Raw genomic sequence first — 25,115 nt, 5'->3', positions numbered from 1 at the left:
GTGTTTTTTTTCACTTAAAATCCAAATAAAGCTAGATTTTTGAAAACAGGTTTTCAATTTTATAGTAAGAATTAGTTTTTTTATCTGAATCACTTTAAACAGTTTCCACGCTTTCATTTCACATAAGAATGGTGCTACATTCACCTCGACTTCGAATCATAGTACCTCAACAACAGATAAACAATTCTTTTTGAATTTGTCAATTTACCTACCTTAGTAGAAAGTTTGAACCGACTCGCATAAGTTTAAAGTATAGAAGTTCAAAAACCTGCCAGGAAAACGTGTTTCTTGCACATATTTGCACGTAAAATCCAAACAGTGCACATACAAATGGTGCCTTCAGCTGAGCTTTAATATCAGGCCAAATAATATCTTTTGCAAAAGGATTTACCGATTCGTACAATTTACCTGGTCGCCAGGTCCGTTTCGTCTTCAAACCTTGCTCAGCAAACCGTAATATAGCTACAGTAACACAAATGTTCGAATGTCTATACAAATGGCCGCTGGTCTGGGTTAAATTGAAAAGTTTTTACCCCATGTTCCAAGCTCAGACAGAAACCGACTACCAAAATACACCCCTATTCCACCCTCTCCCCTCCCCAACAAACTGCAACCCTACGCATGGCCTTATCAAATATACACAGACGGGAAAAACCGCAACGCCAAGAACGAGTTGTGCGGCACAAACTACAGTTGGTAGGAGCGTTTCCAAATCTGAAGGAAGATGTCTATTCAAACTTACTGGCCGGCCGCAGTGGCCGAGCGGTTCTAGGCGCTTCAGTCTGGAACCGCGCGACCGCTGCGGTCGCAGGTTCGAATCCTGCCTCAGACACGGATGTGTGTGATATCCTTAGGTTAGTTATGTTTAGGTAGTTATAAGTTCTAGGGAACTGGTGACCTCAGATGTTGAGTCCCATAGTGCTCAGAGCCATTTGAACCATTCTGAACTAAAGGATCATCGTCTCTTACCACTTTTCGAGTACTGTCAGTTCGAAGACAGCCTCGTAAGTTGAAGTCTGCCAGTGAGCGTCTGTGGGTGGATTCCGTTCTCTTCAATGCGTAAAAAAGCAGAATGTACACATCGGCATAGTCGTAGCTACCGGCTTATAATATCGTGAAATTTACTTTCGGTGAACAGAAGTCTAACAGGCTAATTTTTCTATGAAACTAATCACACAAACACCACACTCTAGGTGTATGAGTTCTAGCTGTAGGAGAGTTTCAACATTTGCAACATAAACCAAAAATCAGTGCAAGTGTGCAATCCTTTGCAACCTGAAAAACAGTATAGTAACTTGATCTAACTGCTGATTCATTCAATGAGTGTCCCTTCTCAAAATAAAAATGTATTTTCTCAGTGAAAATCTTGGGAAAGTTACTGAGACGTTTGTTTTTATGCTCTTGTATGATGAATACTTTCTTCAGTCATATCAATTAAAATCGGAGTTTCCCTTTTTTATTTTTTATTTCTGCAATTCCGCTTCTTTCTTTCGCCCTTCCAAGTGCCCATAATCTTTTGCATAGAAATTTACTGTAATGATCCTGTGTGCTGAATTATTTCCTCATGTTCAAAGTTTTGAAGCACATTATAGAACACTAAGCGTGTCAACATCGCATCGCATACAATAAACATACAAACTAGGCATCCTGCACTGATACATAGATGTTGGGCTGTTCATGTGTCTGGCCTCTTTGAAGTTCCTAACCCGACCATCATGCAACTTCTCATCTCTTTAAAAACAGCCACTCTCCATTTTAAGGGAGACTTCACCCTAAACATCAATTTTTTTCATAATCTTTAGACTGTTTACTCTTATATCCCTGAACGATTTGGCTGTATTCAAAGTAAAAGTACGTCTAAGAAATGTTTGAAATACTCACTGCGTAAGGTACAGTGGCACACTGTGTCAAAGATAATTTTTGATTTCTGTCACCATCAAACAGAACCATCTTTACTCCGACTTTCGCATAAACTCAAAGTGGGAAAAGCAAGTTGCAAGATTACTAGGGAAACTGAATTGATACCATTAGTTTGTCAACCCAGGTCGTCCGACATGAATCCCATCGAACATTTATGGGACATAATCGAGAGTTCAGTTAGTGCACAAAATCCTTCACCGGTAGCAAATCAGTATTTCTGCAGGGGACTTCCAACGACTTGTTGAATCCATACCACTTAAAGATGCTTATCTACGGAGGACAAAAGATGGTTCGGGACCGTATTAGGAGGTATGCCATAACTTCTGTCACTTCACTGTAAGTACTCATGTAATAAACTGAAAAAAAAACTTTCCTATGTAAACACGAGGTCAGTGAAGTTATTTTATCTACTTATTTAAGAAAACTGGACAGGCAATGGCCGGCCATATTGGCCGAGCAGTTCTTGGCGCTACAGTCTGGAACCGCGCGGCCTCTACGGAACAATTAAGGTAAAAAAATAGAAGCATATTCATAGAAAATGAAACAGTTACACTATCACAGTAGTTTTAAACGTAGTCACTACCCCGCTGACAAACAGAAATTATGCGAAATGAAAGCAGCTGTCAGAAGGAGAATGAGAGATTATTTTAACGAATTCGAAAGCAATATTTGATCTGCAGATTCTAAAAATAGCCCCAAAAATTTTGATCGTACGTAAAATCTATGAACGCTTCAAATAATTCAATACCTTCTCTTGCTGACAGTACCGATAACGTGACTGATGATGATAAACAGAAGGCCGAAATTCTAAAACTAACCTTCAAAAACTCGTTTACGATAGAGGACTGCAGCACCATTCCCCCTTTCAATTATTTTACAAACGACAGGATGGCTGACATAGTGTTTAGTGTATCTGGGATTGTAAAACAGTTAAGATCCTTAGACGCCAGGGAGGCACCTGGCCCAGACGGTATCCCAGAAAAAATCTTTATGTTGACTATGCTACAAATGTAGCACCATTTTTATCCATCATCTATCAGAGATCATTGGAACAGCGGAAAGTTTCACGGGACTGGAAGAAGGCTCGGGTCATAGCAATCTATAAAAAGGGTAGAAAATCGAATGCAATTATCGGCCTTTTTCACTGACATCGATTTGTTGTAGAATCATGGAACATATTTTGTGTTCAGACATAATGACCTTTCTAGATTCTAAGAAGCTCGTCTGCAGAAACCAGCGCGGTTTTAGGAAACAGCGGTCGTGCGAGACACAGCTGGCTCTCTTTGTGCATGATATATAATAGGCTCTAGATACCGGCTCCCAGGTTTGATGCCATATTTCTTGCCTTTCGAAAGGCGTTCGACTCAGTTCCGCACTGTCGCTTGCTACAAAAAGTGCGCGCTTACGGTCTATCCGATGACATATGCCGTTGGATAGAAAACTGTCTAACAGGCAGAGAGCAGTATGTCGTCCTGAACGGGGTTACTTCATCAGAAACAAGCGTAACTTCAGGTGTGCCCCAGGGCAGCGTAACAGGTCCGCTGCTTTTTACGATTTACACAAACGATTTGGTTGATGGTACTGACAGCGGCCTTAGACTGTTTGCCGATGATGCTGTAGTCTACAGGAAAGTAGTATCACACGAAAGTTGTGAACAAATCAATGAGGATTTGCAGAAAATAAATGCGTGGTGTAATGGCTGGCAGTTATCTATCAATATTAGTAAGTGTAACCTACTGTGTATAACAAGGCGAAAATCCCCATTAATGTACGAGTACAAAGTAAATGCCCAGTCTTTATAAGCGGTAACGTCCGTCAAGTATCTGGGTCTGACTATTCGAAATGATCTTTAAATGGAATGATTAGATTACACAAGTAACAGGCAAGGCGAACTCTAGATTGCGGTTTATTGGCAGAATCCCGAAGCGATGCAGTCCTTCAACAAAGCAAATAGCTTACAATACGTTGGTTCGTCCAGTCTTGGAGTATTGTTCGTCCAGTCTTGGAGTATTGTTCGTCTGTATGGGACCCTTACCAGTTGGGTCTGATTCAAGAGACACTAAGAAGATGCAACAAGTCCACTAAAGAGACAGCTTACACTACACTCGTTCGTCCTCTGTTGGAATATTGCTGAGCGGTGTGGGATCCTTACCAGGTGGGATTGCCGAAGGACATCGAAAGGGTGCGAAAAAGGGTAGCTCGTTTTTTATTATCACGTAATAGGGGAGAGAGTGTCGCAGATATGATACGCGAGTTGGGATGGAAGTTATTAAAGCAAAGACGTTTTTCCTCGCGGCGAGATCTATTTACGAAATTTCAGTCACTAACCTTCTCTTCCAAATGCGAAAATATTTTGTTGAGCCCAACCTACATAGGTAGGAATGATCATCAAAATAGAATAAGAGAAATCAGATGTCGAACAGAAAGGTTTAGGTGTTCGTTTTTCCCGCGCGCTGTTCGGGAGTGGAATGGTAGAGAGATAGTATGATTGTGGTTCGATGAACCCTCTGCCAACCACTTAAATGTGAATTTCAGCGTAATCATGTACAAGTAGAAGAGATTGAGAAGGTCTAAAGAAGAGCGGCAAGATTCGTGACTGGTACATTTAGCCATCGCAAGAGCGTTGCAAATCTCATAGTGATCTGAAGTGGGACACAGTTGCAGATAGACGCCGCGCTAAACAGAAGGGGCTGCTCACTAAATTCCGAAATCCGATCTTCACCGAGGATGTAGAGCATATATTATTACCACCAACTTTGAAATCGCGCAGTGATCAGCATTCGTAGATAAGGGAAATAAGAGCTCGTACGGAGGCGTTCAGACAGTCGTTTTTCCCTCGCGCGATCCGCAAGTGTAACAGAGGGGGAGGGGGGGGGGAAATGTGACTTTGGCAAGAATTGTGCCCCCCGCCACACACCGCTTGGTGGCTAGCGGAGCATATGTGTTGATGTTTAAAAGAGGAGATTGGTTACCTGGTTCCAGATGGTAGCGTACTCCATTGCTAAGCACCCGGTGAGGCAGTAGACGTCGAACCCGTCGTCCATCATGTGTTGGAGATTGCGGCTGATACCGATGTTGACGCCGACCTTGTAAACCGCGAGCGCCACGTGGTAGGCGCTCCGTATGAGCAACCTCACAGACACCGTGCCGGTGATGATGCACATCCTGAACTGTCCACTGTCCACTGTCCACTGTTCCTACGATCTCGGGCGAAGAGACTTGGTGGTGGGGGCTCGCGTTGTTCCGTTGCTGGAACCTCTCCCTCATTGGAAGATTCTTATGCAGTCCAAACACACGCCTGAGCTCACAATGAGTCATGTTTACTGTCCTTCGTCAACTACTGCTTGCTGTAGATAACCGCCCTTTAGAGGGAGTTGGACTGGTATGGTACTTGTCAGGTTCGTGTTTACCGAAAGCACACAACAGCAGAGAGGTATAAAGGTCGGAGATTAACATCCCGTCGGTACCGAGGTCATTAGAATTGGTTAATATGGGCTACCAGGACCAGTAACTGCGGTTCTCAAGAACTTTTGGGCGGCGCGCGACTTGCGGAGTCCTGCTGGTGGAAAAGTATTCGCAAGTGTTTGGCCTGGAAGCCAGGAGAGGTCGTAGAACAGGGTTTCTGATCTCCAACCTTTGTGCCAATGTTCTGGGCCAAATTCCAAGGCTCTCCGCAGTGTCTTATGCAGTGAAACACGTGCCTCGACTGGCTACTTGTTCGACAGTCGGACGGGTGGTTGAAAACTTGTCGACCTTCTTGTTATACATCAGAAACGGTTTCATTCCTCCTCCTCCGTCACTTATCATCTTCAGCAAGACACGTTATACGCACTCCGTACTATCAACTTCATTAGGCGGGTGTGCCTAAGTCATAAAACGTACACTTTTCAAAGGAAGGCATCCTCAATCAGGCTTAATAATCCTTTAGTTGACTCCCATTCAACAATAACATATGATTTTATAGAGTAAATAAAGGTCGACCTTTGACACAATATCTTTTACCACGGTAGCTGAGTGGTCAGCACGACAGACTGTCAATCCTCCGGGCCCGGGTTCGAATCCCGGCTGGGTCGGAGATTTTCTCCGCTCAGGGACTGGGTGTTCTGTTGTCCTAATCATCATCATTTCATCCCCATCGACGCGCAAGTCGCCGAAATGGCGCCAAATCTAAAGACTTGCACCAGGCGAGCGGTCTACCCGACGGGAAGCCCTCGTCACACGCCATTAATATTATTATATTAGTTTCGGAGGACCAGTTCGTCATTATAGAGAGAGGTTTAATCCACAGAAATTGACACCATCATTAATATAGGACATTTTCGCAGGGATGGAACTTTATTTACTCCATTTAATAATTGCCATGGTCAGGACACAGAATGGGTAAACCCTTTGTATCGATCGGAATGAGGGAGAATATTAGCAATAACTTTCGAACAAAATAACCCAGTTGTTGTTGTTGTTGTGGTCTTCAGTCCTGAGACTGGTTTGATGCAGCTCTCCATGCTACTCTACCCTGTGCAAGATTCTTCATCTCCCAGTACCTACTGCAACCCACATCCTTCTGAATCTGCTTAGTGTAGTCATCTCTTGGTCTCCCTCTACGATTTTTACCCTCCACGCTGCCCTCCAATACTAAACTGGTGATCCCTTGATGCCTCAGAACATGTCCTACCAACCGATCCCTTCTTCTGGTCAAGTTGTACCACGCACTTCTCTTCTCCCCAATCTGATTCAATACTTCCTCATTAGTTATGTGATCTACCCATCTAATCTTCAGCATTCTTCTGTAGCACCACATTTCGAAAGCTTCTATTCTCTTCTTGTCCAAACTATTTATCGTCCATGATTCACTTCCATACATGGCTACACTCCATACAAATACCTTCAGAAATGACTTCCTGGCACTTAAATCTATACTCGATGTTAACAAACTTCTCTTCTTCAGAAACGCTTTCCTCGCCATTGCCAGCCCACATTTTATATCCTCTCTGCTTCGACCATCATCAGTTATTTTGCTCCCCAAATAGCAAAACTCCTTTACTACTTTAAGTGTCTCAATTCCTAATCTATTTCCCTCAGCACCACCCGACTTAATCCGACTACACTCCTTTATCCCCGTTTTGCTTTTGTTGATGGTCATCTTATATCCTCCTTTCAAGACACTATCCATTCCATTCAACTGCTCTTCCAAGTCCTTTGTGTCTCTAACAGAATTACGATGTCATCGGCGAACCTCAAAGTTTTTATTTGTTGTCCATTGACTTTAATACCTACTCCGAATTTTTCTTTTGTTTCCTTCACTGCTTGCTCAATATACAGATTGAATAACATCTGGGAGAGGCTACAACCCTGTCTGACTCGCTTCCCAGCCACTGCTTCCCTTTCATTTCCCTCGACTCTTATAACTGCCATCTGGTTTCTTTACAAATTGTAAATAGCCTTTCGCTCCCTGTATTTTACCCCTGCCACCTTCAGAATTTGAAAGAGAGTATTCCAGTCAACATTGTCAAAAGCTTTCTCTAAGTCTACAAATGCTAGAAACGTAGGTTTGTCTTTCCTTAATCTAGCTTCTAAGCTAAGCCGTAGGGCAGTATTGCCTCACGTGTTCCAATATTTCTACGGAATCCAAACTGATCTTCCCCGAGGTCAGCTTCTACTAGTTTTTCCATTCGTCTGTAAAGAATTCGCGTTAGTATTTTGCAGCCGTGACTTATTAAACTGATAGTTTGGTAATTTTCACATCTGTCAACACCTGCTTTCTTTGGGATGGAAATATTATATTCTTCTTGAAGTCTGAGGGTATTTCGCCTGTCTCATATATCTTGCTCACTAGATGGTAGAGTTTTGTCAGGACTGGCTCTCCCAAGGCAGTCAGTAGTTCCAATGGAATGTTGTCTACTCCGGGGGCTTTGTTTCGACTCAGATCTTTCAGTGCACTGTCAAACTCTTCACGCATTATCGTATCTCCCATTTCATCTTCATCTACATCCTCTTCCATTTCCATATTATTGTCCTCAAGTACATCGCCCTTGTATAGACCCTCTATATACTCCTTCCACCTTTCTGCTTTCCCTTCTTTGGTTAGAACTGGGTTTCCATCTGAGCTCTTAATATTCATACAAGTGGTCCTCTTTTCTTCAAAGGTCTCTTTAATTTTCCTGTAGGCAGTATCTATCTTACGCCTAGTGAGATAAGCCTATACATCCTTACATTTGTCCTCTAGCCATCTCTGCTTAGCCATTTTGCACTTCCTGTCAGTCTCATTTTTGAGACGTCTGTATTCCTTTTTGCATGCTTCATTTACTGCATTTTTATATTTTCTCCTTTCATTAATTAAATTCAATATTTCTTCTGTTACCCAAGGATTTCGACTAGCCCTCGTCTTTTTACCTACTTGATCCTCTGCTGCCTTCACTACTTCATTCCTCAAAGCTACCCATTCTTCTTCTACTGTATTTCTTTCCCCCATTCCTGTCACTATAAGCCACATATTTGCATCACACTAATTCACAAAAATTTTGCAATTATTTGTATAAAAGTTTGGCTACATTGCATTAAGGAATATCACTCGGCAAAACACTAGCCAACTGAGACGGACACCCAGGTATCAAAGAACCGTTAGTGCTCAGTTTCTACTAGGATGAGCGGTGCCACAGTTGAAGGCATGGTAGCAAATGACTCTAAGCGCTAATGGACTTAACATCTGAGGTAATCAGTCCCCTAGACTTAGAGCCACTTAAACCTAACTAACCTAAGGACATAACACACATCCATGCCCGAGGCAGCATTCGAACTTGCGGCCGCACCAGCAACGTGGTTCCAGACTAAAGCGCCTAGAACCGCTCGGCCACAACGGCCGGCTGGTAGCATTTGTTCGGGACAGAAAGACGAAGAGCGTGAGGGGGAGTCTGCTGCACCCTTTTACTATTCGGAAGAGCTGTCCTTGGTTCCGCAAACACGTGATTCAGCTCGCAGTGAGTAATGTTTACCTTCGATTTCTCATTTATGCTTGCTGTAGATAAAGCCTCTGAAGTCCGCACGTGCCTTCCTGCATCCGCGAGAACGCTGAGGGAAACCAACTGATAGCTTATGTGCACGATTCACATTAGTCGATCAACGAAACTAAGATATTAGTATTAAAATCTTAAAGAAAATGCTTGAGCTTTATCTTTCCACCATTGCGGAATGTGATGACTGTTTCGATTTCACACCGGATTTCATATTTCATTGGACCATCTTCTACTCCGCTGTTCTAAGATGGTCACAAATCAACATCTGACCCACTTACAGCCACAGCTATGTCGATGACTATTTGACCCTAAACTCACTAGGTGGCTTTTCGGTAAAATGTACTAAAATGCAAATGTCGTGTGACTAGGGCCTCACGGCGGTTAGACAGTTCGCCAGGTGCAAATCTTTCTGTTCGACGCCACTTCGGCGACTTGCACCTCAATAGGGATGAAACGATGATGATTAGGACAACACAACACACAGTCCCTAAGCGGAGAAAATCTCCGATACAGCCGGGAATCGAACCTGGTCCCTTAGGATTAACAGTCTGTCGCGCTGACCACTTTTTTTTATTCCACAAAACAGTAACAAAAAAGGCTAGAATGAAATGACATAAATAAGCTGACAGATAATCGCAGTCATCAATTACAGCATTCAACGAATGAGTCTTTAGCAGTAGCACTCAGCTACCGGGCCGAACGGTAAAATGTACTACGAGGTGCGGTGTCGGGGACATCTGCGCTTAAACTGAGTTTTAGGGCATAAATCATTTGAAAATTTTCATTTAGGTTGTATAAAATTTACTTCAACATAAATTAATTACAGGATGTATATGTAGCCACATCTGTTGCACTCAATTTTTGTCAAATTGACCGTGGTTTCGACTGCACTAGGGCAATCTTCATCAGAATAAAAAATTCATGGATTACAAGTAATCACACCATGGTTAAAAATGTCTGAGCAAAAGTGCTCTCGTCAAATAGAAACTGTCACAAGAATGAAAACTAAAATCTAAAATTATAACATATTTTTCAACTGGATGAAATATTCCATGGAAATACAACTGCAGCCGCAACGTCGCTTGTGGCCAAAAGCTGTGTTAAGACAGCCGCTACCGTCAGAATGCTGATGTTTCTTCGATGTGCAAACTGAACAGTTGTGGCGAAAGACTGCTTCCCAGTCTTATGCACTCTTTAATACGAAAATTTCGTTTTTGGTCTCCCATTCGTATTTTTCCTCTCTTAGTTTGTGTACATATTACATATTATCCGTCTTTTAATGCAAGATTCTCCTATTCTTCTCGTAATTTCTAAATTTTGCAGCATTTTACACCGTCACACTTTTTTTCTAGGTCGCCAAATTCTAAGACTGTGCCTCGATTTTTCGTAAGTCCTGTTTCCATTACCGACTGCTACATCAGAACTGCTTCTCTAGTACCTCTACCATTACTGATCATCTAACAGTCTGTTAGTTTTATTATTCATTCTTCTTTATATTATTTTTGTCAGCAAATCGGATACATGAGTTAAGCTGAATGTGCGATGTCGTTATCTTGAGAGCGTGTATTTTTACGGATGCCTGACGGTATATTTCCAGTCTCAGAGATCCTGCACACAAACTTTAATAGACATTTGTTTTCCGCTTTCCCAAAGTATTTAAGAAATTACGAAGAAATGTCATCCATGCATTCCACCGTGTTTGACGGGAAGTCTTCGAAACCTCTGTTAAGCTCTGACTCTGAAACTGGATTCTCTATTTTTTCCATATCGACTTCCATCTCTTGTTCTGTCATGTCCTCAGACAAGTCTTCCCCGTCACAGAGGTCTCTAGTATACCTTCCACCTATCCGCTCTTTCCTCTGTGTTTAATAGCTCCACTCTTAACGTTCAACTCTTTGTTTCTAATGTAGTCGAAGACTGTTTGGACTTTTCTTTGTGCTAAATCAGTTCTTTCAACAGCTACTTCTTTCTCATATCTTTATAGCTCTCCTGAAGCCATTTCCTCCTATCTCCTGAAATCCCTTTTTATTTCATTCCTGACATATAACTGTATGGCTCTCTCCGTCTGAACATATTTGTAGTTCCTTCTTTTCCTTTACCCACGATTTCTTCGCAGTTATCTACCTAGTAACTATGTTTGTCTATTGAACTTCTGTGACTGCCATTTTTAGAGATGTCTGTTCCTCTTCAACCGAGCTACCTACTGTAGTTTTGCAGCATCTATAGATTTAGAGATCTTCAAAATTCATCTCATCATCCTCAATAATTAAGTAACGCACATTTTTCTGTATAGATTCTCTTAAACTTTACTCTACTCTCGATCATAACTAACTCCTGAGCCATTCGTATATCTGCTCCTGGCTAAGTCTTATAATCCAGTATCTAGTTTCGAAATATCTGTCTTGGCCGTGACCGAGTCTACGGATCTTTTCCAAGTATACCTCCTCCTACTGTGTTTTTGAGCAGCATATTCGCTTTCATGAGCTAAAATGTATTTCAGCATTCAGTCTTTTTCCTCTCTCGCTCTTACTACAAAGCCCATATTCATCCCGTAAATCGGTCCTCTGTGCCTTTCCCTACTACCACACTCCAATCGCTCATGATTGTTACGTTATAATCTGCTTTCAAGTACCAAATTGCTCTCTGAATATCCTCATACATTTTCTCTATTTCCTTACCTTCTATCTGTGGCGTCGTCATGTAGTATAACTGAACTATCGTTGTTGGCGAAAGTTCGTTGTAGATTCTCAAGGGAACACCACTATCAATGAAGTGTTCGCAGTAAAGCATTCTGTGTCTTACCTTTCTACTCATAACGAATGCTATTCCAATTTTACCATTTTCTTCTGCTGTTGACGTTACTCTGTATTCGTCTGATGAGACCCGTCCACATTCTTTCTATTTCACTTCACTGACTGACACTATATTAAGCCTGAGCCTTAGCATTTCTCTTTTCGAACTTTCTAACGTCCCTACCACGTTAAAACTTCTGACAGCCCACACTACGATTCATAAATGCTGAAAGAGGAATATTACCTAAGAATATCACCTGTCGTTTTTAATATTTAGACTGACCCTATTCTTTGTAAATGTAAAATAAAGAAAATAATTAAGATAGCGAATGAGGAATGCCTGAAAGTGCTTCTGTTTGCAGATGATATCGTTATTATTGAAAAAAACAAAGATTGCCTCCAAAGATCATCATCGGCCTACCTGTTGAACTCAAGACACAAGAAATACGACTTAAAATTTCTAGCAATAAAACTAAAACACGGGGACGAATGGCTGCACAAGAAGAGGCACGATAAGAAATGAAGATCTCAGAACAGAAATATTTGCAACGCGAATGAAAATAATTCAAAAATACCGTGAAAATTGGAGACACCAACTCATGAGGATGCCGGGCACAGAATTACCCAGGAGCCGAATGAGAAAAGAGATATTCGAAGACCTCGGAAAGGATGGGTGTGATTTTATGAATTCGGAATAGGCAATAGCGTTATCCTTGAAAGAAAGAAGACGAATATGATTATTATTATTACCAGTGACCTATACGTCTACAGCAGCTCCTGCCGTGGCGTCAGTTACCTGAGAGCCTGGTGGGGCACATAACGCCCATCCCTATCCTGAGAGTAAAACAGACGTCAACATCACACATCCTAACCTCCCTGGACGCATCACTGCAAAAGTCTTTAACCGAGCTGGGAGTGACGACATGCATGCTGCAAAAGTCATCAAGATTAATTTCACACTATCAGGTATACCTTCTGGGAACTCACAAAAGAAGTAAACTATTGACCTGCCAACATCTTGATGTCAACCATTTCAACTTCTAGTGTGGCCATGGGATACTCACAATCAGTCCCTACAAAACCAATAAATAATTATTGGAGGACGCATCCACAGCCTCCACATCCGAAGCTTTTACCTCATTATTTATGACCTCGCTATTCAATTAATTCACACAAGCGCCAGTTGACATACAAACCATATCTCCTAAAAAATCCAGCAGAAGGCCAATACTATAATAAAACTAACAACCGACCGAATATAGGGACTGCACCACTCCACTTGCTTCGACACCTACAAAACCTTGATCCAACCGGACCTCACCTACTCCAGTGTTATCGGTATAATCTCTGCACTAAAGCTGTACCACTTCTTCCGTTTTTAGAACACTGTGCTATGACCCTTATAGTCTACATCCATTTACCTCTCCTCCCCTCCCTGCCCCCTCCCGACCCCTCCTCTACCCAACGGATTGCTTACCATCTCATTAATTTCTCACACCTTGTCGCTTACGTTGAACTCCTTCCTTCACCCTACACCCTACACCATCTACAAATTCGACTCCAAAAATCCAGTATTTCCCCTCTAATTTTCGATCCCGAAATGTTGCCGAGCATTTACCAATACACCCGATCAACCATACACCTACACACATTCCACATGTATGCCAGAAAAACTGGACAGATTTTTTCACCTAGACGATTAAATCCACTTGCTTCTTGTTTATCCGTCTTTACCTTATGCATCTCTCTCCTCTATATCAGGGCTCCCTTGCTGTTCCATCTCTTCATACACGAGGCGGTCCCGATCTCACTCTCCCAGTCCATCTGTATACCCGGACAGCGGTTCGATTTAGATTTCTCATTGCTTCCTGAAACATCTTAAAGCGAATTAAGGGATACTTCCTTTAAAAAGAGTAAAGTCTTCCTCCTTTCCAATCCATCCCAAAACTGAACTTGTGATCCGTCTCTTATCACCTCGTTGTCGATGGGACAGTAAACCTTAATCCTTCAGCCTTCTTCCTACTGCATATTTCCTACGTTATCTCTCAATATATCCCTTCCCAGCTTAGATTCTCTTCTGAACGCATGTCATATTTTTAAATGATTTCTCCAACCTTCACCACCTTTCTAACTGGAAGAGAAAAAGGGAAACAATTCAGTTGTTAATATCGTCAATAAAAGTAACTTTTAAAGTAAGTGTGAATTTCTTCAGTGCTTTATCTTACTTGTACCGATCATTTTATTTAAAAAATAGGCCGAAGTGGGAAATGTTGGCTCTGCTGCATCTCATCTTCCTTTCCAATGGTTCAAATGGCTCTGAGCACTATGGGACTTAACATCTGAGGACAATAGTCCCCTAGAACTTAGAACTACTTACCCCTAACCTAATGACATCACACACATCCATGCCCGAGGCAGTATTCGAACCTGCGACACTAGCAAACGCGCAGTTCCGGACTGAGGCGCCTAGAACCGCTCGGTCAGCGCGGCGGGCCATCTTCCTTTCGTACGACGCAAGAGGAGTGAAATAGCAGTAAAGATTAGTGATCAAAAGGTTGATGTACTGAATAACGTAACATCCAAACCAACTAACAATACGTGTAAAATGTATATATTCAAAAACAGCAGACAAGAATTCGATGACGCCTTTTTAAAAAACAGTCTTCACTCTTTCCAACTTACTTTGAAAGCGTAGACGACATGTGGTTTATATTCAGGAAACAGTTCCGACGGCAATTGAGAGATATATATCAAATAAATTAATGAGATACGGTACTGACCTCCCATGGTACACAAAACGTGCCAGAACACTGTTTTAGAAGTAACGGAAGAAAAAATGCCAATTTAAAAGAACACAAAATTCTCAATACTGGCGAAGTTTTAAATTTGCAGACTGACCTGGACACCTTTAAGTTCTCATACGTGGAAACAGTGCATTTAAGATCTCTACTCGGGGGAAGACTTGTCTGACGACGTGATAGAATAAGAAAAAGGAATCGACAGGGAAGCACTACAGGATCCAGTATTAGAAACACAATTTAAAAGAGCTCTGGAAGACTTAAGATCAAAAAAGGCAGAAGGGACTGACAGCATTCCATCCGGATTTGTAAAATCATTGGGGGAAGTATTCACGTTGGTATGTAGATTGTATGACACTGGCGATATACTATCAGACTCGAAAAAGCTTTCGAAAATGTAAAATGGTGCAAGAAGTTCGAAATTCAGAGAACAATAGGGGTAAACTATAGGGAAAGGAGGGTAATATACATTATAAGCAAGAACTAAGATGGAACTGGGCCGTGGCGGATTGTCGCACTGTATCAATATCGATATAATCTTATCTTTGGCTGTAAGATGTTGCCCAGAGAGTGCAACTCGCTCTGGTGTGGCCTGGAGGACCGGATTGCTTGGCGCGCAATCGAGTATGACAGTTAGTATGATAAAGGATGTATGAATCGAGTAACCACGCGAAAAGAGGCCGTTTGCAGCCACCCACCTGTCTCTGTGTTGACGTAAACTGAGAAAGATTTGCAGGGATCATGTTGGCCTGTGTTTGGTTGGCAGTGCCGAGGTACCTCAGGAGTGCATTATTGAAAACTCGCCGACTGTCAGAGGCGTGTTTACCGGAATTTCTGGCTGCTGTGGTTGTGTTTATTGGTACTGGAGTCCGCGACTCTTGGAATATTGCAGGATGACTTGTATGCGCAAGAATTTGTGTTATAAAGGTCTGTTAAATATTTTAATTAAATCTTTGTATATTGCATCTTATTGGAAGTTTGATCCGTGAATTTTAAGTGTCATGTGGCGCCTTTAATTTAGGGTAATGCTGGTGTCCACCTCGACAAGGGAGCTTGTTGTGAAGTTCGTTGGCAGTGTGTTATTTATATGTGTATAAGTGTTTAATTCTCGGCTTCCTTGTCAGCTGGTTTTTTGTTCTGGCGCACCGTATTGGTCGATGTTTAATATTATCACAGGCTGTCTATTCTTGGTGTGAAAGTGGACTTTCGTGTTGACGCATATCATCAGGATTGGTGTTAAGAACAGCGTGACTTATGTTTAATTTGAACCTTTTGGATAAATGCTACGCTCAATTTGTAGTTGGCGTTTGGTGGAAGATTAACCGTCTTTCTGCACGTGGTCCCAATGTGTCTCATTCACTGAGGCTAATGCGCTGCTCATTCTGCTTCAGGTCATGTACAGGGTGTCCATAAAGTGCCTTTACAGCGTCAAAGTTTCATTACATCGGCAGTTGTGGAAATATTTTAACAAAATTTCTTTTATTGTAATCACTGTTTACTAAAGTGTGTCCTGGTTTATTGAGACAAAATCAGATGTTCAGACTCAACGAAACTTCATGAGTGTTGGATAAAGGGAGGAGCGGGCGATCGAGAATATCCGAGAAAAACATCGATCGCGTTTTGAACGTCTTTACTCGTTCACTTACGAAGTCCATCCGCACTGCTGCCAGACAGTTGCAACTACCACGTTAAACCGTGCATGAGGTAGAATGAGATTTTCACTCTGTAGCGGAGTGTGCACTGATATAAATCTTCCTGACAGATTAAAACTGTGTGCTGGACCGAGACTCGAACTCGGGATCTTTGCCTTTCGCGGGCAAGTGCTCTACCATCTGAGCTACCCAAGCACGACTCACGCGCCGTCCTCACAGCTTTACTTCTGCCAGTACCTCGTCTCCCACCTTAAAAACTTTACAGAAGCTCTCCTGCGAACCAAGAGACCTTCTGTAAAGTTTTTAAGGTGGGAGACGAGGTACTGGCAGAAGTAAAGCTGTGAGGACGGCGCGTGAGTCGTGCTTGGGTAACTCAAATGGTAGAGCACGTTGCCGCTAAAGGCAAAGATCCCGAGTCCGAGTCTCACACAGTTTTAATCTTGCAGGAAGTTTCATGTGCATAAGGTCCTCCACAAGACCTTACGGTTGAACGCTTACAAAGTGCCACTGTTAACAGACGCTTGAGCCAAATGACAAGCCCAGGCGGACAGAGTTTGTACTCAGCATTCTGGAACGCCTTTGGAGGATGAAGCATTCCTCAAGCGAGTTTGTTTCAGTGACGAGGCAACTTTTCATGTTTCTGGGACATTAAACAGACACAATGTGAGAATATGGAGTTCTGAATACCCGCATGTGGCTAGGGAGCTTCACCGGGATAGTCCAAAAGTGAATGTATGTTTGGTGTGGAATCATGTGCAACCGAATAACTGGTCCTTTTATCTTCAACGAGTCAACAATTACTGCAGAAGTTTACCTCGACCTTCTGACCGAATGTTTAGCACCACAACTGATTAAATTACCATTAACTATCATTTTCCAGCAAGATGGTTCACCACATTGGGGACTGCATGTTCGTCGATTCCTCAATGAAACATTTCCAGGCAGATGGATTGGGAGGGACAGGCCAATTCCTTGGCCACCGCGTTCGCCAGATATCCCTCCCTTGGACTTTTTTTTTTTTGGAGGGGAATGAAAAGATATCGTGTATCAAACACAGATACGAGACATTGCTAACTTGAAGCAAAGGATTTGTAATGACATTGCCACCATTGATGACGCAATGCTACAGCGAACATGGCAAGAAATCGGGTACCGTCTTGATGTGCTTCGTGCAACTAAAGGCGCCAATATAGAGGTCTATTAAACACTGTCAAAAAACTTTTATAATGACTGATTACAATAAAAGAAATGTTCATAAAATATTTGAACAACTACCGCTGTAATAAAATTTTGAAATTGTAAGGAGACTTTATGGACGCCCTGTATATAGTGTGTTTATTTTATTTTGGAAGTTTGTATGGAAATTTTATTTTGTTTGGCCTGTACAGTGTACGTGTCAAGGAGTCGTAGATTTTAAGGAAATTATTGGCTTAGTCATTGTTCCAAGAGGATTTGGTATAACTATTTAATTCTGAGATTTCCTTAAGCCAACTGTATGTGGTGTTTTAAATTTTCTGCTAACTTGTTACGAGACTTACATGCAGAGTATCACGCCGTATGGAAGCGTTAACGATTGGGAGCGTAATCTCGGCCCGCGACATGATCTTGCACTTATTGGAATTTATTTGTGCTGCAGGGAATTTCGTTGAGACTGCATGTGCTCCGGCGTCGGAACTGTTTACCGATCGTTGGAGGACTCACTCATTCTGGGCCCAGCCGGCTTACACAGCCGACTGTTTTTGCGATTCTCTGCACAAACCTTGCAGTGTCTTCTGCAGTGTTATTTGTTCCAAGCGCAGCCGTGGCCTTTAATGCTACTGTTTGAAGTTAAGTTGAAGTCTTAGAGTCACTATACTTGTTAATTAGAACAGATTCCATTTTTATAACCTTATTGCTTCTTTTTAAGTTATTTAAACATTTTACTAATAGTCTAGACCTCAATGGTAATTCCAATTAAATGTAAATTTTAATTATTTGAATGTTATTTTGGAACCCCATAAACATTGCTACAATGTCTGTTTTATGAGGTTTGGCAGTTGCCTATTACGTGGCCGAGTCAATTTTATTATATTTTTTGTTGGTTTGTTCTGATTATGAAGTTTTGGTAATTTTTATGGCTGTTTAATTTTGAGTGAAGTTTGTATCATTAAAAAATGGTTTAAATGGCTCTGAGCACTATGGGACTCAACTGCTGTGGTTATCAGTCCCCTAGAACTTAGAACTACTTAAACCTAACTAACCTAAGGACATCACACACATCCATGCCCGAGGCAGGATTCGAACCTGCGACCGTAGCAGTCGCACGGTTCCGGACTGCGCGCCTAGAACCGCGAGACCACCGCGGCCGGCTTGTATCATTAGTTTTTTATCTTATGGTTTGGAAAACAGTGATTGCGTGTTAGATATAATTGACATTTTCTATCATCAAAGATTATTGTTCACATTAATGGTTTTTTAATTAAAGTCTTGGTTGTATTTAATGAAATTCACCCTGTGCAGAACAAATGTTTATGCGGTACCAGTGAATAAACTGTGCCAGATACCAATTGATCCAGCCGTTTTCCTTCCTGGTCAAATTAAGAGGTCGTTTTTTTCAAGAGCAATAATATTGGAAAAACGAAGTGTTCGGATTAAAAAGGGTGTAAGATATGGATGCAATCTTTCACCTCTACTGTTCAATCTATAAATCAAAGAAGCAATGAGGGGAAATAAAAGAAAGGTCCAAGAGCAGGGAGCAGGGGTATCAATGGTAAGATTCACTAATATAACATCGCTGTCCTCAGTGAAAGTGGAGAAAGATAGCAGAAAGTGTTGAATGAAGTGAACGATGAGTGCAGAATATGGATTGAGAGTAAATCGAATTAAGACTAAAGTAATGAGAAGTAGTAGAAATAGGATCAGCGAGAAACTCATCAGGACTGATGGCTACGAAGTAGATGAAGTTAAGGAATTCTGCTAACTAGGAAGCAAAATAGCCAAGGACGGACGGAGTAAGGAGGACATAAAAAGCTGACTTTCACTGGAAAAAAGGGCATCCCCGGCCGAAGGAGGTCTGCTAACATCAAACACTGGTCTCGAAATTTCTGAGAATGTACGTTTGGAGTGTAGCATCCATGGTAGTGACACATGGACTGTGTGAAGATCAAAAGAAAAGAGAATCGAAGAATTTGAGATGTGGCGCTACGCAAGAATGTTGACATGTGGACTGATAGCAAGAAATGTTTTCTGACGAACCGAGGATAGGAACGTATGGAAAACATTGACAGTAAGAAGGGACCGGAGTATCTAATGAAAGTACAGTTAGCAAAGAAAGTAGCACTGTCATAGCTTTCTAAGTCTGAACAAGAATTTAACACATGACACTGAAAAGAAAGATAATACTATGAAGGAACAGAATGCGTACTAGTGACAGCTACCTGTTACCAGAGGCCAATCTTGTGATGTCTAAGAATTCGCTTTGTGCTACTTAGTGATTGCAAATACAAAATTTTGCCATATTAACAGAATCTTCCGTCGGCAGCTCCAGTGCTTGAATACTTCCGTTACTGTTACTGGGTTCCCACTGGTAAACTGAATGGAGAAAAAGCGATGTAGTTAATTAGTTTCTTGTTTCATGCATCATTTTCACGATAAATCGTAATGATGTGGAACTAATCATTTTACATTCACATTGCAAATTAATTTATAAATATGACTAGCACACTGAGCAATTATAAGTTTTTCAGGTTTACTTTCCTCAGACACTAAGAAAGGAAGCCCTATAGGATCGCTTTATTGACCGTCTCTCTATTTGTCTGTCCCTGTTAAGAACGCATTTTCTCAGTAACGGGTAGACTCATCAAGCTGAAATTTATCTCACCTACTAATGTCTACCCACAGCGGTGTAAAAAATTCAAGCTTGTAAGTCAATGCAGTCGAGATATACGGCTATTTATGTCACATATTCTGATACTCGCAAACTCACTTATGAAATGCGACAGGGTATTTCCCGTTAATCTACAATCATTAAATTTGGCAAGAAGCAAGATTTCACGAAACAACTACAGCAAAAAGTTTCGAAAAATGTTAATTTGTAATTATATCACACGAAAAGCCGTCCTGAGTGGCCGAGCGGTTCTAGGCGCTTCAGTCTGGAACCGCGCGACCGCTACGGTCGCAGGTTCGAATCCTGCCTCGGGCATAGATGTGTGTGATGTCCTTAGGTTAGTTAGGTTTAAGTAGTTCTAAGTTCCAGGGGACTGATGACCACAGATGTTAAGTACCATAGTGCTCAGAGCCATTTGACCCATCACACGAAATAAATGTAACATTTGCTATCGTATTGTCTGTTGTGAGGTAACGGGTGAGTCGTGACACCCTGAAAATATTCTAAGTTCGGAGATGGCGTGGCCCACGGGCCGCTCGGCAGGCTGACCACGTGGTGCCGGACGGTGGCCGAATCAAGAGGGGTGCAGCCCGAGAGCGTGGCTGGGAATTCCACGGTGACGCTGTGTCGATGAAGGAGGCACGCCGGAGTGCCAAACCTTAGTGGCAGACATTTCACAGAAATTAATAGTGGCCAGATGAATCATGATGCCTCAAAATAAACATGTACATCACTACTATTTGCACGACGATTCTGATGGTCTAATCAGATTTGTTTAAAGTTTGGTATCTAAGGGTAAATTCTACAAGTAACACCCAGCAACGAGTTTCCAAAATATAAACGCTTCATCCGATTTCGTCGATCGACGTGTCTTTAGAAAGCTATTAGTGTAAACCTAAATTGGTATAAATTACAGGAATGTAACTTGAAGAGTACATGAGTTATTGGAGGTCACAGTGACTATCGATCGCGTCAGGCCATAAGTACTCTACAGTTACACGAAGAAACCGTAGCAGCACGTTCATAAATATATTTATTCATCTATATCTTTGTTTATACCCGATATACACGGTGGTACAAAAAGATACGGCCAAACTTTCAGAAAACATTCCTCACACACAAATAAAGAAAAAATGTTATGTGGACATGTGCCCGAAAACGCTTAATTTCCATGTTAGAGCTCATTTTAGTTTCTTCCACCTACGCTCAATGGAGCACCTTATCATGATTTCATACGGGATACTCTACCTGTGCTGCGACAACATGTGCCTTTACAAGTACGACATAACATGTGGTTCATGCACGATGGAGCTCCTGCACATTTCAGTCGAAGTGTTCGTACGCTTGTCAACAACAGATTCGGTAACCAATGGATTGGTACAGGCGGACCAATTCCATGGCCTCCACGCTCTCCTGACCTCAACCATCTTGACTTTCATTTATGGCGGCATTTGAAAGCTCTTGTCTACACAACCCCGGTACCAAATGTAGAGACTCTTCGTGCTCGTATTGTGGACGGCTGTACTACAATACGCCACTCTCCAGGGCTGCATCAGCGCATGAGGGATTCCATGCGACGGAGGGTGGATGCATGTATCCTCGCTAACGGAGGACATTTTGAACATTTCCTGTAACAAAGTGTTTGAACTCACGCTGGTACGTTCTGTTGCAGTGTGTTTCCATTCCATGATTAATGTGATTTGAAGAGAAGTAATAAAATGAGCTCTAACATGGAAATTAAGCGTTTCCGGACACATGTCCACATAACATATTTTCTTTCTTTGTGTGTGAGGAATGTTTCCTGAAGGTTTGGCCATATCTTTTTGTAACTCCCTGCATACTATTCACGAAGAAACTGGTTAAATATTTACTGTGTTTTAGAAAGCACAGAGACAGTAGGCTACTGACCTACCTTTTGTTCTATTCCTTTGATATATGTTTATTTAATTTGTTTATATATCTAATAATGTGTGTTAGAGCGTGTTTATGATCCAGCCGTACGAATATTTATTTAATTTCAAGTATTTAAATATAAAGTGAGTATTTCGTGTGTGTTTAAATATGTCTGTGAGTGCACGATGAAGACATGCCTCGAGCGCTCCAGTCAGTCACAGCGCTCGTTACTGAGAGAGACGTGTGGAGGATGGGGAGGAGCATCGTTTCCGAAGAGGTCCTGGAAGTAGGAGTGCGGGAGTCCGGCTCAGGACACGGCGGTGCAGCACGTGACGGCGCGACGGACGCTCCGTCGCGGGAGAGACTTGGAGAGTGTGGAACTGTGTGCGATATACTTTGGAGCGCTGACTTGTGCACTTGCGAGATTTCCGTGGCTTCTAGAGAGAAGACGTAGTGTGCGTTTAGAAGTGAATATCTCGCGAGCTGTGTTATTGTTCATAACTAATTACATGCTGTAGGAGTCTATTGTTTCCCTGTTATTCAACTTATATTTTATTTAATTGGTTCAAATGGCTCTGGGCACTATGGGACTTAACTTCTGAGGTCATCAGTCCCCTACAACTTAGAACTACTTAAACCTAACTAACCTAAGTATATCACACACATCCAAGCCCGAGGCAGGATTCGAAACTGCGGCTGTAGCGGTCGCGCGGTTCCACACTGTAGCGCCTAGAAATTTATGGCACATACTAAGTCTATGGTCAGTGGCGACGTAATAAATGTAAGATTCTAGGTCAATGCACTCAAACAATACGGCTATTTATGTCACATATTTTCGTAATGGCAAACTCACTTATTAAAACCTATAGGATACTTCCCTTCGGTATATAATCATGAAATGTGGCAAAAAGCTACGTTTCACAGTGCAAGTAAAGGGGAAAAAAAATCCGAAAATTGTAGATTTGTAATTATATCACACGAAAAACTATTTCTTTTTTCATTTGTCATCCGACATCAAAATTAAACTTAAAACGTTCTCGATATATATAAAATAAACAAAAATATTGAGTAGTACACAAAGGGGTATTTTGCTGTATGGCTACTGTTTGAGATTTTATCTCTATTGGGATGTTAAAACAACTACATCTTTTCTTTAGACTGAATTCCCCCGGTGACAGGAGTACCGTGATATAACACTCGATTATGTTTGTATCTTGTTTAATCCGCAAAACAGGCGAAAGTATATTGTGCCGTAAGTGTTTGCCTACTGGCACACAAAGTCTTCGGCTGTTAGATGTGGATCATTGATGGGCCGAATTACTGAACTCAACTGGGGGATGTTTATGTCTTTCAATGGCTGGTAATAATCCTTTTACTGGGAAAAAAATATATTAAAATATTATAAGGGGACCTAACTGGAAGGAGTGAGAGACTAATACAGGAATTTCATCAGATAAAAAGCTAGAAAGGAGTAGTACGGATACAGCAGAAAGAAACGGATAAATAACTATTGAAACAATGAGATAAGGTCATAATGTGTTTCTTGCCTAATTAGTGCCTGCCGTGAAAGATTTGTGAGCAAAGTGTTGAGTAATATAAGGAAATGAAAGAAGGAAGAGGGAGAGAGAGAGAGAGAAAGTTATGTACGGATGATCAAGTGTTCCCTGCAGAAAATGAACAACTTCTTCAGAAAATAATGCATGTAGTAAAGAAAAGGGGACCTACAGCTTACGAAAGAAAAGCAGTTTCTTTGTTGAATAGCATATTCCATTCAACTTCTTCTGTAGTTTATGTATTAATATTCTGATAACTGTTAATATTCGTGTGATGTTTAACTGTCGTAATGCGGAAATAACTGTTTTTAGCAGGCAACCTATATCTTGGAAGTAGAATAACGGTATAGTACACGTCAATCCACTACGCCGGTGTCCAAGGCGGGCGTCACCTGACATCTGAACCAGGTGATGGCACCCTTTGAGGACTCTATTGTAGGGTTACAGTGAAGACTTCAGCGGTGGAACTAGCGGAAGGAACAACACAAGGAAAAAATCCACTGTGCGTCTGATTTCCAACAAGCGGCAAAGTGGTCAGCGTCTGTTCACCAGAGGTGCGTCTGGAAAAACTCCTAAGAGCTGAAAATAATGAGTTGGATCTGAAAGCTGCCTTAAAAGAGAAACCCGTAAAATCAGACACAGAAACATAAATTACCTATCCACTTTGAAACGTCCCCTTAGAAAATTTATGAATGACTGTGCTGGTAAACCTCTTACGTTACTTGATTTTCAAACAGCTGAGCATAACTCAACGTACTCAGACAGTTTTTCTCCTCTAACTGCGCAACGCTACGTGCTGTTCACATCCAACAGTCAAACAGTACACAAGCGAATATTCCAACAATGAGTCCAACCAGCCACAGACTGCACACAGCGCAGTCAGTGATTTTCATACAGAGCGCTACGTGACGTTACCAACATGAAAACCTAAACAGCCTACTTACAACTTTTAATGTGAGTTCATTTTTAAGAACATGAAAACTTCAAACTTTAATACTCTTCCTGAAGGAAAACTCTAATGATAACAGCGCTGCAACAATCATGCTTCACTGATTAATAACCTTATTCAGAAGGATTCAGGATTTTTAAAGGAAAGCCAGGAAAAATGAACAGAGTACAGGGGATAGGGCAAATAATGTGAACACCAGCATTTACTTGGGAATGTTTTATTAATAAGGGGCTGGACCCCAATTTGACCGTAATACAGCTGCAATTCTTCTTGGAATACTGGCATAGAATGATTGTATAGTCTCCAGTGGAATGATATCCCACTCTTCGATCAGAACCTCTTCTGACTCCTGTATTGACGAGGGAGGCGGAAATCTGCTCCGGAGTCTGCGCCCCAATACGGCCCACAAGGGTTCGATAATGTTCAAGTCCGGCGACTGCGCTGGCCTGGGAAGACGCTGCAGTTCAGTTGCTTGCTCCTCATACCTTGATTGTACTGACCTGACTCTGTGGGTGGGTGCGTTATCGACCTGAAATATGGCATCATTGTTGGGGAACAACATTTCAATAATGTTAACATAATCGTTGACTAACACGGCCTTTGAGAGTAAAGATGGGACCAGCAGAGTACCATGATATGGCGGCCCACACTATCTCACTTCCACCTCCATGTTTAACTGTTGC

At 41.8% G+C, this 25,115-nt stretch overlaps 1 protein-coding gene across 2 annotated transcripts in view; it reads right to left on the bottom strand.

Moving 5' to 3' along the window:
• LOC126335563 (androgen-dependent TFPI-regulating protein-like) overlaps positions 1-25,115 on the bottom strand; it is a 151,683-nt gene that overhangs the window by 121,119 nt on the left and 5,449 nt on the right. The window contains exon 1 of one of the 2 annotated variants that reach the window (XM_049998983.1): positions 4,893-5,107. The exons of the other annotated variant lie outside the window; for it this stretch is intronic. Coding sequence (XP_049854940.1) covers positions 4,893-5,084 — 192 coding nt within the window. The 5' untranslated portion in view covers positions 5,085-5,107. Of the gene's footprint in view, positions 1-4,892; positions 5,108-25,115 lie in introns of those variants that run through there. 2 annotated transcript variants of the gene reach the window in all.

The sequence above is a fragment of the Schistocerca gregaria genome, chromosome 2, assembly GCF_023897955.1.
Source record: "Schistocerca gregaria isolate iqSchGreg1 chromosome 2, iqSchGreg1.2, whole genome shotgun sequence".
Taxonomy (NCBI): domain Eukaryota; kingdom Metazoa; phylum Arthropoda; class Insecta; order Orthoptera; family Acrididae; genus Schistocerca; species Schistocerca gregaria.
The sequence above is the reverse complement of the archived record's forward strand: the minus strand, read 5'-3'. Positions and strand labels throughout refer to the sequence as shown.